At 54.9% G+C, this 15,699-nt stretch overlaps 1 protein-coding gene across 6 annotated transcripts; it reads right to left on the reverse strand.

Moving 5' to 3' along the window:
• Positions 1 to 4,659: 4,659 nt before the first annotated feature.
• On the reverse strand, positions 4,660 to 11,904 carry DOK3 (docking protein 3). 6 transcript variants are annotated; one of them, XM_047731517.1, is made up of 7 exons: positions 11,827 to 11,904; positions 11,160 to 11,320; positions 9,654 to 9,849; positions 8,427 to 8,732; positions 5,951 to 6,050; positions 5,668 to 5,840; positions 4,660 to 5,565 (listed from the first exon to the last, which is right to left on the reverse strand). In XM_047731517.1, the coding sequence occupies exons 3-7, from the start codon at positions 9,717 to 9,719 to the stop codon at positions 4,867 to 4,869; spliced, it is 1,344 nt and encodes a 447-aa protein (XP_047587473.1). In that variant the 5' UTR covers positions 9,720 to 9,849; positions 11,160 to 11,320; positions 11,827 to 11,904; the 3' UTR covers positions 4,660 to 4,866. The 6 variants fall into 6 exon arrangements, with proteins under 6 accessions (XP_047587473.1, XP_047587472.1, XP_047587471.1 ...); XM_047731516.1 differs by having other exon boundaries at positions 11,485 to 11,899; XM_047731515.1 differs by having other exon boundaries at positions 9,654 to 9,756; positions 11,160 to 11,899.
• Between the last annotated feature and the right edge of the window lie 3,795 nt (positions 11,905 to 15,699).

Below are 15,699 nucleotides of genomic sequence, written 5' to 3' on the forward strand. Positions count from 1 at the left end.
ATGATCTGAGCCAAAGGCAGATGCTCAACCGATTGAGCCAGGTGTCCCTTATTCTGTCCTTTTGAGAGTACAGTTTCTCAAAGGAGTTGTCTATAGCCCTTGCTATAGACAACTGCCCTTGCTATAGACAACTGCACTTGCTTTCCTCCTGCTCTTCCTTGGACTCATTGCACCCAGGCCCTTGTTTCCACCAGTCCTCTAAATTAATTCCCTCTTTTCAGGGTCTCCAGTGATCTCCAAGTTATCAAGTCAATGGTGATTTGTCAGCTTTCCTTTTACTCTGTGTGGGAGTAGCACTGGCCCAGGTGCCTTCCCCTTTGCCCCTGGCTTCATGCCTCCTCCTGATACTGGTTATTCCTTCTCCACCTCCCTTGGCAGCCCTGCATCTGCCTCCCAACATGGCCATGAAATGTTCCCTCACTACATTCATTCACCTGGACCCCATCTTGTCCTGTGACTATCAGTAACACCTATGTGCCAAGGACTCCCAAGTTATATGTCCAGTCCTGACCCCCCTTCCCAAAATTCCAGGTTCTATTATAGAACATCCTATCCACCCTCTGTTTACAGGTCTGCTAGATACCTCAACTCATCATATCCCAATTTAAACTTGTGATTTTCCACCTCCCTAATTTCTTCTTCACCTTAGTAAATGACATCACCATTCATCCACCTGATTCAGTAAAAAAAAACTATGACATTATCCTTCCTTTCTCTGTTATACCCTAAATTCAGAATATGTTCCATATTTGGTCACTGCTGCCACTGCTGTTCCCGCCATTCGTCTTGTATATGGACACCTTAACAGTCTCCTAACAGATCTTCCTGCTTCTACCCTTACCTAACCCAGAACCTCCATGCAGCAGCTGTGATATTTTTTAAGCAAAAATCACACCACATCACACTCAGCTTTCAGCATTCCAGTAAGCTCATGTTGCACTTGAAATAAAACTAAGGTCCTTAAGATGTACATGACATTAATAAGCTGATTCTACCTCCCACTGCTCCCCTCCTTGCTGAGTGTACCTCCCACCGCTCCCCTCCTTGTTCACTCTACCCCAGCCACTCCAGCCTCCTCACTGTTCCTGCAGCACATCAAGCATATTCCTGCCCCAGGGACTTTGTACTTGTACCTCCTTCTGCTTGGAACAGTTTCCCCTGCTACCTAAACAACAGGCTCTCTCACTTTGTTCAGATCTTTGCTCAGCTGTTGCCTCCTCCAAAGGGCCTGCCTTCCCTGCTCACCCTATCTAAAACAATAGCCCCTTGACATGTCACTCACATTGGGCGCGTAGCCCCTTACCCTGCTTTATTTTTCCCCATAGCACTTAACACCACCTGACATTATATTAGGTGTTGGTTTCTTTCTTCCTTTTTTAAAGATTTTATTTATTTGACAGACAGAGATCACAAACAGGCAGACAGGCAGGCAGAGAGCGAGAGAGGAGGAAGCAGGCTCTTTGCTGAGCAGAGAGCAGGATGTGTTACTTGATTCCAGGACCCTGGGATCATGACCTGAGCCGAAGGCAGAGGCTTAACCCACTGAGTCACCCAGGCGCCCTATGTGCTTGTTTCTTCATTGCCCTTTGTTCTCATTACAGTGGGAGTCCCATTAGAGCAGGGGTTTGTCTGTCTTATCCACCGTTTCCGCAGTGTCTGTACACAGTGGATGTGACTGAAGAGATGAAGGAAGGATTGAGAAAGTGAAACAGCAAATGAGTAAAGGACAAGTGATAGCCTGGGGCTCCTGGCGGTCCTCCAGCAGAGGACGCCAGGGTCCCATTCCTTGGCTGTGCAAGGCTAAGGCCTGGATGAAGCCACCAGTGTTCCCTGCACAGGTCCCAGGCTAGGACACAGTGCCCCCTAGTGTCCAGTACACGTGCAGCTCCAGGGCGAGACCTTAGAATCCTTAAGATTTGCAAAGACTTTCTGTTTTACAGACTGGTTGGATTCTCACAAAAACTGCCATAAAGCAAAGAGTCTTAGATTTGTAATGAAAAAGCATGCCAGAAAATAGACCCAGAGTCCTATGTTCTAGTTCTGGCTATAACCCTAATTCTCAGGGTAACCTTCAGTGTCCTAGGATATGCTGAGTTGTCAAGGGCTGGCTTGTCACTGTAAAGTGGAGGGGTCCTTGCTGCAGACAATGGGACTGGGAAACCTCCTGGCCTCAGCGTGCTTTATGGCTGGCAGCCTGATCGATCATGAGAAGACTTTCCCTGTCATAGGGAAGACATCCCCCCCTCCCATGAGCGGGGCATAAACCTACCTCCCCCTGCCTCTAACATCCTTCCAGGCTTTTCTCTCTGTGGCACAGCACTGAACCCTGGTGCCCACAACCTACTTTCACACATTGCCTTTGGAGACGTCTTTCAGACATCCGGGAGTCTGGTGCGCAGTTGGATTCTTAAATCTGGAGTTCAGTGGGACAGGTCTGTGCTGAGATGTACTTTTGGGAGTCCTGAGCCTTTAGATGGTCTATGAGATCTGGAGAAGGAATTGGCTCACTTATAGTGGTGGTTCTCCACCTTGGACTCCAACTGATGAAATCTTAGCTTCTGGGTTTAGGACAAGGCAGGGGCATTTTTAAAAAAGGCTCCAGGTGATTCCATGTGCAGCCAGGGTTGAGATACACTGAAGCTAAAGCCCCAGGCAGGACTCTGGCAGAAGAGGGGCCAGCAGAGGCTGGGAAGGAGAGATCTGTGGGGAGGGAGGAGAACCAAGTGAAGATGGTCTTTTAAGGAGGGATGTCAAATGCTGCTGAGAAGTTGGGGAGAACATGTTGCTTTTGTTTTGGGGACCATAATAAGAGCGATGTAACGGATCAGTGGGGCCTACAGGGAGACTTGAGTTGGTCAAGGGAGAATAGGAAAAAGTGGAAATGAAAGTAATCAACAACTCTTTGGAGGAGTTTCATTTTGAAGGGGAAAAGGGAACGAGGAGGTGGCTGAAGCAGAATGCAAGGTCAAAGGTTTCCTTTGAAGATGTGAAATTTGGAAACGTTTGCTTGTGGCTGGGAAGGATGACGTTGACTGTGGAGTTCATGGGCTGAGGTGAGGGGACGGCTTGGTTTGCCAATCTGTGAGGGGAGGAGAGCTGGGGTCAGAGCGCGTGGGGTGGGGAGCAGACACTGCTGTCCCTGTAGGCCAGGATGGAGATGGCATGGCTCCTTCACTTGCTAGTGAAGGTCTGGGAAGCTGGGAGGGGCGGTTTGCTGCTGTCTGCTGCCTGCCATCTCTCCAGGAGATCTCTGAGATGAGAATGAGTCGGGATGGAGAGAAGAAGGTGAGAAGGTCTTGGGATGTCAGATCTCTCTGGAGAGCCTGTCCGTGTGAGCTTTGAGATCACATCATTAGAGAATGTGGCAGGCCTGGTCATGTGGATGTCTCTGGCTGCAGGGACACATATGGAGAGGAGGTGGGTTCCCCTGAGGCTGGGCACTGTGCTGGACAAATAAGACGGAAGAAGAGAGGAGCACAAAGGCTTTGCTCTATCGGTGGAGCGAAGAATCCAAGTTGGACAAGGGTGGCGTTGCAGAGAGCAGTGGCACAGATGGTGAAGAAAGGCTCCTGTAGGCCAGTGTGGTTGGAGGGGAGCTCCGTGGGCCATGCCAGCCCACATGAAAGAGACAAGGAGGTGGCCAGAGGTGGATGCTTGGAAATGAGATTGCAAAGAGGGAGCCTCACGGTCATGCAGAGGTTCGGGGTGTGCCAATGGCAGGGGCAGCAGAGGTGGGGCTGAGGTCAAGGGGCTGGGGGCAAGACTCTTGGGGGCATGAGGTTTTGTGCATGGAAGCCTCGGGCATGGTGACAGGAGTAGCATGGGGGCACCAAAGTCTTCAAGACACTTGCTTTATCTCCCTCTGGAACGTGAGGTTCTTGAGAACAAAACTCCCCTGAGTTATGGGGTGCCTGGGTGGCTCGGGCGGTTACACAGCTGACTCTTGATTTCATCTCAGGTCATGATCTCAGGGTTGCAAGATTGTGCCCCGCTTTGGGCTCTGTGCTGAGCAGGGAGCCTGCTCAGGATTCTCTCTGCCTCTGCTCCCCCCACCTCACACACTCACACCCTTCCCCAACCCCACCCATTACCTCCTCCCCTGCTCAGGCTACTTGGTCTCCAGTTGGGCTCCCTCAGATTTGTTTTCCACACTGCTCCTTCTATAATCTGACTGTGTCTCTCTGCTGAGGAGCAGACCAAGCCCACTGCAGGCTCGTCAGGCCTCTCTTGCTTGGCCACCAACTTCCTGTCAGCCCCACGCTTTTCCCTTCGTCTCTGGGCCAGTGCAGACCCACCTGCAGCTGGGAAAGACCTGGGGCTTTGCTGCCCACCTGCAAAGGCACCCCCCCTTCCCATCCTTCACATTTAACTCAGAGGGCACCTCCCCCACTGCTAGGCCCAATTTCTGTTCCAGCCTGACTGTCCCCGTCATTTTTGTTGCTCAGGACTGAATACATGGGCCCCAATTATCTGCATCCCACCCCTCTGCTTGAGTGGATCTGAGCCCATGGTTCGTGGAGGTCAAGTCCACACTGGGTGTGTCTGCGGCACCCAGAATGGGCGCGTGAGTGAGAGCCCGCGTGCATGCAGCTGGGTGAGCGCCACTGTCAGGAGCATAAGGGAGGAGCTGAGGGCTGTGCACTACCAGTGGGACCAAGAGCAGAGCTAGGAGGTTTTATTACCAGAAAATCTCTACACTGTACATGGCAGTGGGGGGTGGCGGGTGGGGTCCCCCCCAGCCTGCCTGCCTTACCCACCCGGGGCCAGCGTGGATTCAGGGGTGTGTCCCAGATGTCCACTACTGGCCCTGGCCCGGGAACAGCAGAGCACCTTTCTCTTCTCCTGTCCCAGAGCCACACAGGACTTTCAGGGCCGGTCACAGGGGGCCGGGCCCTTCTTCCGCTCACGGCTCAGGAGCGTCACCAGCTTGGCCTTGAAGCCCGTGTGAGCACTGGGGCGGCCAGAGCTCGCAGTTTCATCACTGTCGCCCAGCTCCAGTTCCAGCAGCCTCCGGTACTGCGCCTCCAGGCTGCTGTCATGGGTGGGGCCCGGCCAGCCCAGGTCCTCGCTGTTGTGGTAGATGGGGCTGGCCAGGGGGCTGCGGCGGCTGGAACCCTCCTGCCCCGGGTCCTTGTCCCTGGGCAGCACGGGGCCTGCCTCCAGCATGCACAGGTTCTCATAGAGGTGCTCGGCGTTGGCTGGGGGCCCACTGGCCCGCTTGCACACTGATGCATAGAGCCCAGACACTGGCTCATCACGGGGCACCGGGTTTAGCTGTGGAGGCAGGCTCTGAGGGCCCGGATCTGCTAGTAGTGCCCTCCGAGAGCTGGGCAGCTCCAGCCCTAGGGGCACTTCCCGAAGCTCTCCTGGCGGGTCCAGTGAGGGCAGGGAGGTGGCCCGAGGCAGGGGACAGGGCCGGGGTCCAGCCAGCTCTGGCAGCCGTTCCCGCTGGCGGGCAATGGCAGCGGCCACTGCCCTGCACAGGTCAGGGGCTCGGGGGCTGCTGAAGGCGAAGAGACCCTCGCCCGAGTCACAGCGGCGTCCAGCTTCAAAGGAGAACACGTCCTGGACACGAGGTTGGGGGTGGTATGCGTGGGTTAGCGGCAGAGGGACCTAAGCACCCCTCCACCCACCAGCTTTCCCGGCAGGGCACTCCCTGACCCTTACCTTGTCAGAGCCGAACTTTCGCAGGAAGCGGTAGGGCCAGGTGTAGAGGGCCTGGGGGCTGGAGGTGTCCCTCAGCTGGATGGTGTCTTGGCCTAGCACTAGGAGGTAGGGCCCCTTCAGCTGGCAGCGGGTGGCAGCTTCGGTCCTCTGCACCACCACTGGAAACTCGCCTGCTGCAGGCAGGAGGGCAGCGAGGCCATCAGGTACAGCATGCCTGGGCCCCCAAAGATCCCAGCCCCCGGTGGAGGATGACTGAGGCTGCCCCTGAGCCTCCCTGACTCACCTTCCTGCCAGGAGGAGTAGATGGAATTCTCCTCCATGGGGACCAGGCCCCTCTTGGAAGCTTCCATCTCCCCTGGGCCTGAGGAACACTCCCCTGTGCCCTGGAGAATGAAGAAAGGTCAGAAGTTAGAGCCCTCCCCCGTACCTCTTTCCACATCCTTCGCCTGGGTTCAGGCCAAGGACTTCAGGCCAAGCGAGAACATCCAGGGACCAGGGTACCACTTCCAGCTCTGTTCCTGACACACTGTGCCACCCTGGGGACCCCTCTGTTTCCCCACCTGCAGCCCCCCAGGCGCCCCCTTGAGGGTGCTGAGAGTTGTAAAGTAAGTAACACATGAGAAGGTCCCCACTGCACTTGTACTTGGCCAAGGACTGGACCTGCCTGTGTGTGTCCCTAACAGCTTGGAGTGATCAAGGGGCAGGAGCTTCAGGGGTGGCACCTGTGAGTGAACTGGCTTCTCCAGCCTTCTCCAGGCCATTTTTACCAGCTTCCCTCGTATCCTCTGAGCTCTGTCAGCACCTCCACCACAACCACCGTGGCCCACAGTAGCACAGCCCTGGTCACATGCAACAGCTTCCTCACTGGTCTCCTTGCTCTTGTCCATTTCCTTTTTTTTTTTTTTTTTTTGCTTTTACCTTAATATATGGTGATAGGGGTAGGGGTGCCTGGGTGGCTCAGTCGGTTAAGTGTCTGCCTCCAGCTCAAGTCATGATCCCAGAGTCCTGGGATTGAGTCCCACATCAGGGTCCCTGCTCAGTGGAGAGCCTGCTTCTCTCTCTCTCTCTGCCCCTTTCTCTGCTCATGCTCCCTCCCTCTCCATCTGTCAAATAAATAACATCTTTAAAAAAATATTGTGGTAAAATACACAACATAAAATTTACCATTTCACCATTTTAAAGCGTATAATTCAGTGGTTTTAGTATAGTCACAAGATTGTGTAATGGTCACCTTTACTTAGTTCTAGAATTTTTTTTCTTTTAAGATTTTATTTACTTATTTGACACAGCAAGAGAGAAAGAGGACAAGCAGTGGGAGCAGCAGGCAGACAGAGAGGGAGAAGCAGGCTCTTTGCTGAACAGGGAGCCCGACATGGGACTTGATCCCAGGACCCCGGGATCATGACCTGAGCCGAAGGCAGACGCTCAACTGACTGAGGCACCCAGGCGTGTCTAGTTCCAGAATTTTTCGTTATTCCGCATGGAAACCTATTAGTAGTCACTCCTCACCCTCCCCAGCCCCTGGCGACCACTAAGCTACTTTCTGTCCCTATGGATTGGCCTATTCCAATGTGTTTCACATACATAGAAGGATACTAATGTGTGGTCTTTTGTGTCTGGTCCCCTTTATTTAGCATGATGTTCTCCAGGTTCATTTATGGTGTTAGCATGTATCACTACCTCATTCTTTTTTGTTTGTTTGTTGTTTTTTGTTTTTTTTAATGGTCGGGTAGTATTCTGTTGTGCGGCTAGCTTATATTGGGTGTATCAGTTAGCAGACATTGAGGTCGTCTGCACCTGTGGCTGTTGTGAATGCTGCTGCGCTGGGCATTCTCATACAAGTTCTGTTGGAACACCTGCTTCGATTCTCTTGGGTATACACCTACGAGTGGAATTGCTGGGTCATATGGTAACTATGTTTAACTTTTTGAGGAACTGCTAGGCTCATTTCCTTTTGGTCCATCATGGACCCTGTGAAGCTTTTTTTTTTTTTTTTAAACGATTTTATTTATTTATTTGACAGACAGAGATCACAAGTAGGCAGAGACAGAGAGGGAAGCAGGCTCCCCACTGAGCAGAGAGCCCGATCCCAGGACCCTGGGATCATGACCTGAGCCGAAGGCAGAGGCTTTAACCCACTGAGCCATCCAGGCGCCCCGACCCTGTAAAGCTTTAAAGCTCTCAGTCCCTGTCTCCCCAAAGAACCTCCCCCCGCCAAAGGCATCTGTCTCACTCACCCTAAACTCTGCATGTATCCCAAAGTAGTTCCAGCTGGCTCCCACCAAATTCTCCATCTTTGCCTTCTCTTGGGCTCCCTCCCACTACTTACCCTCCAGCCACGATGGCCTTTCTGCCCCTTTAACACACCAAACTTTCCCATGCCACAGAGTCTTTGCCCATGCTGCTCCTTCTGTTCAAGACACTCCTCAGACCTCAGTGTCTGGATCACTCTTGCCTCAGATCTTTGCCTGATGGGTTCTTATTTGTCCTTGAGGACTCGGCTCACTGTCCCTTGCTGAGAGGTCTTCCCATCTAACATCCTGCCATTCACGTCTGGTCCCACCACCCTTTCATTTTCTCCACAGCATTAATGGCCATCTGAGATTCATTTTGGGGACTTTGGGGCTATTTCCCCAAAGGCTTGTGGGTGCTTGGCAGGTGCTTGCTGAGTGACAGGGTGTGAGTGAGCATAGAGGTGAACAAGGTCAGGTGGCCCACCTCTGGCCTCTGGATGCCCTGCCCACCCACCTTATGCTCACCTGGAAGGCCAGCTGGCAGATGGGGCCCATCCATTCCTGGCGATGCTGTGCGGCCAGTAGGTGGCTTCGCTCTGTGGTGGTGAGCAGGAAGGCGCTGGTGTCCTTGGGGCAGCTCTCGCCATCAGCTGGCAGCACAGACACGCAGTCTGCCAGGCGGATGACTCGCCGTTCCCCACGCCGGCTGGGTCCTGTAGGCCTGTCCCCTGCTGGCCCCAGGCCACCTTCCCGGACCTCCCAGCTCTCCAGCCGTGCCACACCTGATGGGCTTCCTGCATACAGCAGACCCCATACCTTCCGCCAGGACTTCTGTGGGAGACGAGGATGGGGGAAAGACACTTGGGTGGTGGTTCTCCCTGTAGTTCAGCTTAGCACCAGCAAGGGCTCCTAGCCACCCGCCTGGCCTCTGCTTCCCCCAGATCCTCAGGGCCCTAGAGGAGGAGGCCCTGCCAGGGCCAGAGGAGCAGGGGGAAGAGTCCATGCTTGGGGCTGGTCAGCTGTGGGTTCAAATCCACACCACCAATTGCCTCACTGGGACCCCTATGAGCACTAGTGCCCTTATATCTCAGAAGCCATGGGAAGGCAAGGTTGGGGCTTCTACTGGATTGTGACTCTGACGCGGTTCAAGCAGACCACCTAACACTACCTTTACGTTGGTGCCCCCTATGCCGTCTCCATGAAGAAAAGGTCACCTGGGCCATGGGACAAGGGCTGAGGCAGGAGGGAGGCCTCAGGCTCACGATGGTGAGGAAGGAAACATGCAAATAGTGTCAAGCAAAGGAAACAGACTGTTTATCTCCCTGGGCAGCAGCGGCAGCCAAGCAGTGAGGGCGTGGGGCCTGCTGCCTGGGGAGAGAAGTGAACTCCCCAACTGTGGCCGGTAACAGGGCTGGGAGGAGCTGAGCCCTCTTCTGCAGGGTGGGCCTTCTCTACAGGGGCCACAAGGCTGAAGGCTGCTGGGTCATCCGACCTCTCAGCTCGGCCCTGCCCCACCACTGGGATTCTCAGATCCTCTGCACTCTTGGCTTCCCCATAGGTAAACAGGGCAGGCTCTCGAAAAGGCCCACTTAGCCCAACCCTCTCAAGCTGAGAATGGGGCTCTGTTCTACTCCCCAGCACCTTGGTTGGGTCCCCCACCGACTCCCTTCCCCATTCTCCCAGCTCCGGGTGGGCCGAGGCTGGGGCCCACGCCTACTGTCCTGGGCAGCTCCTGGAAGCCAGGGTCCCCACCTTGCCGAATTTGATGTGCTGCTGGTAGAGGATGCCGTCCTTGACGGGAGTCTCCAGAGGCTCCATGGCCGCTGCCAGGCCCCAGGACTGCCACTCCGAGGGCCTGAGGAGACTGGTGACAGGCCGGAGGGGAACTCCTCACACTTCCCCTTCTGGCCACTTCCCCCTCCCTCTGTCCAGAGAGACAGCTGCAGGGCTGGGGGGGAGGGGAGCCCGTCTTCAGTAAAGGAGCTCAGATAGGGGGTGGGGACATCACATACTTCTTCCTTGGGGTCCTGCCGGCTCAAGGTGCCCACCTGTGCCCAGCAGGGGCTTCAGACCACCGGAGGGCACCTGACCTCTGCCTGCACCTGGGTCAGCGGGCTGTGATTCAGAAGCTCCGAGCTCTCCTCTGTGCAGGGCAGCCGTACACCTTGGCACCTGACATTCCTGCAACCTGGTCCCTGCCCAAGGACCTCCTCTAGTCAGACTGGCCAGCTCCTTGCTTTCCTACTCTTGAGCCCTGGTTGGTACCCTCTCAGCACCGCTCTGCTTGTCTTTATCTTGGAAATATTTCTAATATTCTCCTGCTCCCCTCTGTCTTCACAGTCCCTGTCCATTACCAGCCTCTTATCTCCCCGTTGAACCACTGCCCCACAGGGCCCACTGTGATCTTTTCCACCAACCCCATACCAACCCCTCCAACTCCCCCCATGCCCAGGGCTGTAGTTTGGGCTCCTCAGCCCTGCACTCAAGGTGGCCTATTCTGGCCTCCACCTCCCCTCAGCCCAGTGCCTCCAGAGAAACCCTTACCACTGTGCCACTTGAGCTCTGGGCTGCCTCTTTCCCTGGGAGGCCCCTCTTGACCACCCAACACTGAGAACAAGGGCCCCACCAGTGAACCCGTCCTCACGCACAGCCCGGTCATATGAGTGTGGGTGGCATGCCCCTAGTGGGTCCCTGGAGAGCTCACATGCTCTTTTGAAACTTTGCTTCTGGCTAGGCACCTATTTATTTATTTATTTTTGCCTCACCTTGTTGGAGACTACTGTTGGAGCTCTGAGTGTGTGTCTGAATTCTGGGGACAGCCTCTTGTCACTCATTCAATGCCACCTTTAGGAAGCCATGGGTAACCAGGCTGAGCAATACCGTTTGGGGTCACATACGGGGTGTGGGCAGGAAGTCTTTTCCAAGGGCCTTTCCACCTGACTTTGTGTCCCTTGTGGCCTGGGAAGCCTCAAGCTCCGGCAGCCGGATACCCTGTCCTTTGCATTCTCATTGCCATTTCAATGATGAGGAAATCGAGGCTCAGAAACATTAAGTAACCTGCCCAAGGCCAAACACCAAGTGACAAACATGACTTGAGCAACTGCTGTCCTGCCGGGATAAGCATGTGGTCTTGCACATGAAGTGCCAGGCCCAGAGGAACTGCAGCCTGTGCTCTTCCTCTGCCTGTCCCTTGCCAGATGCTGAGATCCTGCACCATCTGCCACCCTGTTATTCCCAACTCCTGTCTCTCCCACTTACCTAAGAGCCTCCCAGCAGGCGTCTCCCTAGATGGCCTGGATCCTGAGCCCAGCAGACAGCCAGGCACAGAGTGAGGTCAGTGAGTGCTAGTGGCATTAGCAGCTGTCCTGTGGTGTCTGCTGCTCCCTCAGCAAGGCAAAAAGAGGGATCCCCCTGGGAGTCTGTGTGGGCAGGCAAGTGGGCAGGGGGCCTGAGGCAGGAAGTCACCTCCCAAGGGGCCCCAGGAGTTTCATACAATTGACAGGAAGAGGGAGGCTGGGGCAAGGTTGGAGATTTTAAGACCCAACCAGAGACCAGAAAACCTACCCATTTCCCCCTGGCCCACCAGTATGGTCTCTCCCTGAGTCACAAATCCAGCTAAGTCCAGAGGAGATACCCAGACCCTGGCCAGGGAGCCCTGGCTACGTGGCTCTCCCTACAACTAAGGCCCTGCAGGCCAAGTGTTGGCAGTAAAGGCGGAGTCCTGCGTTATGGCTCAGGGGTCCCCAATCTGGAGGGCTTGAGGGCCAGGCCTCAGAGGACGGAAGCCTGAAAACCCAACCGAGGATTAGGGTTCCGGCCTAGGGCATGGCAGGCCCCAACTGCCAGTGCTGTGGTTGGATCCCTTGGGGGGCTGAGTAGAGGGTGGGTTGGGCCGGCATTCGGACCGTTTAGAGCACTTTCTCACAGGCTTCAGACAACACCATGCGGGACCCCGGGCCAGGCCCAGGCGGCTCCCCCGGAGGCCCCCGCCACTGGAATTGAGCTCGCCAGGGCTTTCAGGCCAATTCTCACGAGCTTTCTGCTCAAATCAACACTGATGTGGGCAGAAAGCTTGTGAGAATTGGCCGGCATTGGGCGGTGATTCAGACGGTGAGAGGGCCCTGTGGTGGGAGCGCTTTCTCGCTGGGTTCGTGTTGGGACCCTGTGGGACTGCGAGCTGGGCCCATGCGGCTCCCTGAGGGCCCTGCGGAGGAAAGCTCCCTGGGTGCAGAGTTAAGGTAGGGTGTGAGCATAAGCATCAGGCTCCGGCTATTTTTGGCAAAAGGGTGCGCCGAAGGTGAGGGTGGCCTGAGGTGGACTTGCAGGTTCCTCTCTCTCTGAGTGTTTCCAGCAGCTCCCAAGGGCACGGTTTCCTCCTAGGTGGCAGGCGGAGTCCTGTGGTTATGGCTCAAGGGTCCCCAGTCTGGAGGGCTTGAGGGTCAGGCCTCGGGGGAGGGAAGGCTGAGAACCCAACCCTGGGTTAGGGGGCATGGCAGGCCCCACCTTCCGGTGTGGGGCGGGCTCCCTGGGGTGCTGAGTAGAGGGTGGATTGGGCTGGCATTCAGAGGTGACCTGGGCAGCATGGGCACCTGGGATTTAGAGAGCTTTCTCACAGGCTTCAGGTGACACAATGTGGGACCCTGGTTCTTTCCCAGGTGGCTCCCCAGAAGACCCCCGCCGCCGGAAGCGTGTTTGCCAGGGCTTTCCGGCCAATTCTCACGAGCTTTCTGCCCAAATCAATGTCAATTTGGGCAGAAAGCTCGTGAGAATTGGCCGGCGCTAGGCGGTGATTCGGGCCTCACGCTTGCGCCTGCTGGGAGCGCTTTCTCACTAGGTGCGTGTTTGGGACATGTAGGACCGTGGTCCAGGTCCAGGCAGCTTCTCTGACGAGGCAAGCTCCCCAGGGGCAGAGGTGAGGGAAGGGGAGAGGCTGAGCCTCCAGCTCTTGGTTTGTAGCCCAGGGTGGTGCAGAAGGTGGGGGTGGCCTGAAGGGGGCATGCAGGTATCTCCCACTCTGAAGGTTTTGCACAGCTCCCAGTGTTACGGCCTTCTCCTGGGTGGCAGGCCAGGGGTCCCCAATCTGGAGGGATCGGAGGACTAGGCCTCTTGGGATGGAAGATTGACAACCCAAACTAGAGTTAGGGTTTGGGCCTCGGTGCGTGGCAGGCCCTATCTGTTGGTGCTGTGGCAGGATCCCTGAGGGGCTGAGAGGAGGGCGGGATGCAGATGGGGCATCAAGTCCAGGTTTGTGGTCCAGGGGGCCACAAATTTTGGGGGTTACATCAGGGGTACATGCAGGTTTCTATGCTTTGAGGGTTCTCTGCAGCTCCAAAGGGCACAGTTTCCTCCTGGGTGGTAGGTGAATTCCTGGTTTGTGGCTCGGGGGTCCCCTATTGGGGGGCTTGGGGTCCAGGCCTCTGGGGATGGAAGACTGAGAACCACACCCAGGTTAGGGTTCGGGCCTATGGGTATGGTAGTCCCATCTGCCAGTGCTGAGGTGGGCTCCATGGAGAACTGAGTAGAAGAAAGTCTTGGTCAGCGTTTGGAGGTGATCCTGAGGATTCCCAGTCCCCCTAGCACACCCCCAGTCCTCCTGAGTGTCCCTTGTCATGGCACTTATAACATGAGGCTGTCATTTTTGTCTCTCAATCTGTTTTTTTTGCTTGGAGTAGATCTCTCTCACAGATGACTGGCTGGATGACAGGTGGATGAATGGTTTTGGCATCTTTTGTCCTGAAATAGCAGGCATCCCTCAAAACCCTGATGGGCAGGGGGAGTCTCTGTCCCTCTGTGTGCCCCCAACCTAGTGTCCAGGGCAAGGGATTTGGGAGTTCTCCCAGATTAATATTGTTCTACGAAAGTGGCTTCCTTCTGAGATCACTACTATGGAACCACATTGGGTGGCTGTTCCTGTGGGACAGAAAGCATGCTGCTGTATTGTATTATCCTTGCACACTGTGGCTACCAAAGAGGAAACGCACGCTCACCCTCACAAGTTCACACTTATACCTCTATTTCTAAGCATCACTACATGGAAACGACAGTGAATTCCCATTGGGCTGGAGACCTGAATAGACATGCCATTCAAGGTGTCAGTAGAGGAGGATGGAGATGGGTTGTGGCTAAAAGGATGGAAGTCCTTGCCTCTGGGGGTGAAGAACTTAGATTTGACCCAGAAGGCGTTATGATCTACTCAAAGAAGGGACATGATCCTAGGGTCCTTGAGACCAGGGATCGGCACAGACTTTTCTGGAAAGTCTTCTGTAAAGATTTTCTGTTAGGTGTTGCAGTCCACGTGGTGTCTCTGACAATGACTCCACTCTGGCATTGTGGCTTGAAAGCAGCCACAGACTGTCCATAACTAATGTTCCAGGCACACTCGATTGAAAGAATATGGGGGGGGGGTCCCATCGGGCCCATGGGTGGTAGTTTTCCATACCCCAGATCTGCAACATGATGGGTGATGGGGGAGAGGCCTCCTCTTTCCAGTGGCAGAGTGGGAAGACACTGGGATCCGTCCTGTCTGACCCCGGCCCCTGCACTTGAAAGAAAGAAAAGATGATAGTGAGCTTGGCCAACAGTAAAGGCCTCAGCAATTCCCTCCCCCACCGCCCATGTCTCTGGAGGCCTCGAGCTTCCCACCACACATTTGTCTGTGTTTGAATTCCATGTAGGTATTGTTTGGCTGAGTCAGTCCCTATTGCCTGGCGGGTATATCTTGCGGGTTATGTACCATGCAGAGGGTCATCTTGTTCAGGCCAAGACCCTGAGCACCTCTAGGGTTCTCCTGAGTTAGTGGAGGATCTAGCATGTGTGGACTTTGGGACGAGTCCGATTGAGCCCTCTGCAATGTTCTAGAGCACCTGGCTTCCTGAGCCCTCTGTGGCATTGCACAGGCCTGACCTAGGCCTCTTGTGGACTCACGATGGAAAAGCCTAACTTTTTTTCCCATCTTCCTCTACCCTCTGTCTGCATCTGGGTTTCCCACCCAGTTTGCAGATAAACTCTGAGATGGTCTATGGCTTGGGACTCCATTGACATCCCAGAGTCTCGTTATAACCAGTGTCAGATGTTTCTTGGCCCTGACATGACCTTGGTTCTCAGAATATGCCACAGAAAGGGTCCCATGATAGTCTGGGGTCCAGGAAAGATACATGGGTGATTGTGGCTCTAGCTAAAGCCCCTCCGGGGGATCATGCTAGAGGTCATCTCCCATCTCAGTCTGGCTCTTCCCCTGATTTTCCAGACGACCTAGGAGAGTCTCTTCATCAGAGCTTGAGGCTCATCCTTTTTAAAATGAGGAAATGTGTTTAGATGAATTGATTCATTTAAGACGATGGAATGAACTCCTAGGAAGTTCTGGGCAGTCTCCAAGATGGATTCTCTCCTAGTATTTTAGACTCCCACGGTGCCCGCTCCTATGGACTTCCCCCATTGGACACAAGGGCTGTTCTGTGGAGATTCCCCAGGGTGACACTGGGCTGGTCCCTTTCCTCGGGGTGTGCTCCAGGCCATGTGTTGTGACTGAGGGGCCATGAGCAATTCTGAACCCAGACCAAATGTTCGGCTGTGCTGCCTTCCTTGCACACAGATAGCATTGCCTGGCTCAGGCCTTCACTGCAACAGCTGAGCCGGCTCAGTGAGGACCTTGCCCGGGACACTAGCCCCATGACACTGTGAGGGCACTCAGAGTCCACAGTGAAGTCATGCAATGCGACAAGGGATTCTGCCTCAGGGTAGATGATGCGAGGTACCGTTTCACAGCTAACATGACCAAAAAGATAATTTAAATGACAGA

Source organism: Lutra lutra, chromosome 5, assembly GCF_902655055.1.
Source record: "Lutra lutra chromosome 5, mLutLut1.2, whole genome shotgun sequence".
In the NCBI taxonomy this organism is placed as follows: Eukaryota; Metazoa; Chordata; class Mammalia; order Carnivora; family Mustelidae; genus Lutra; species Lutra lutra.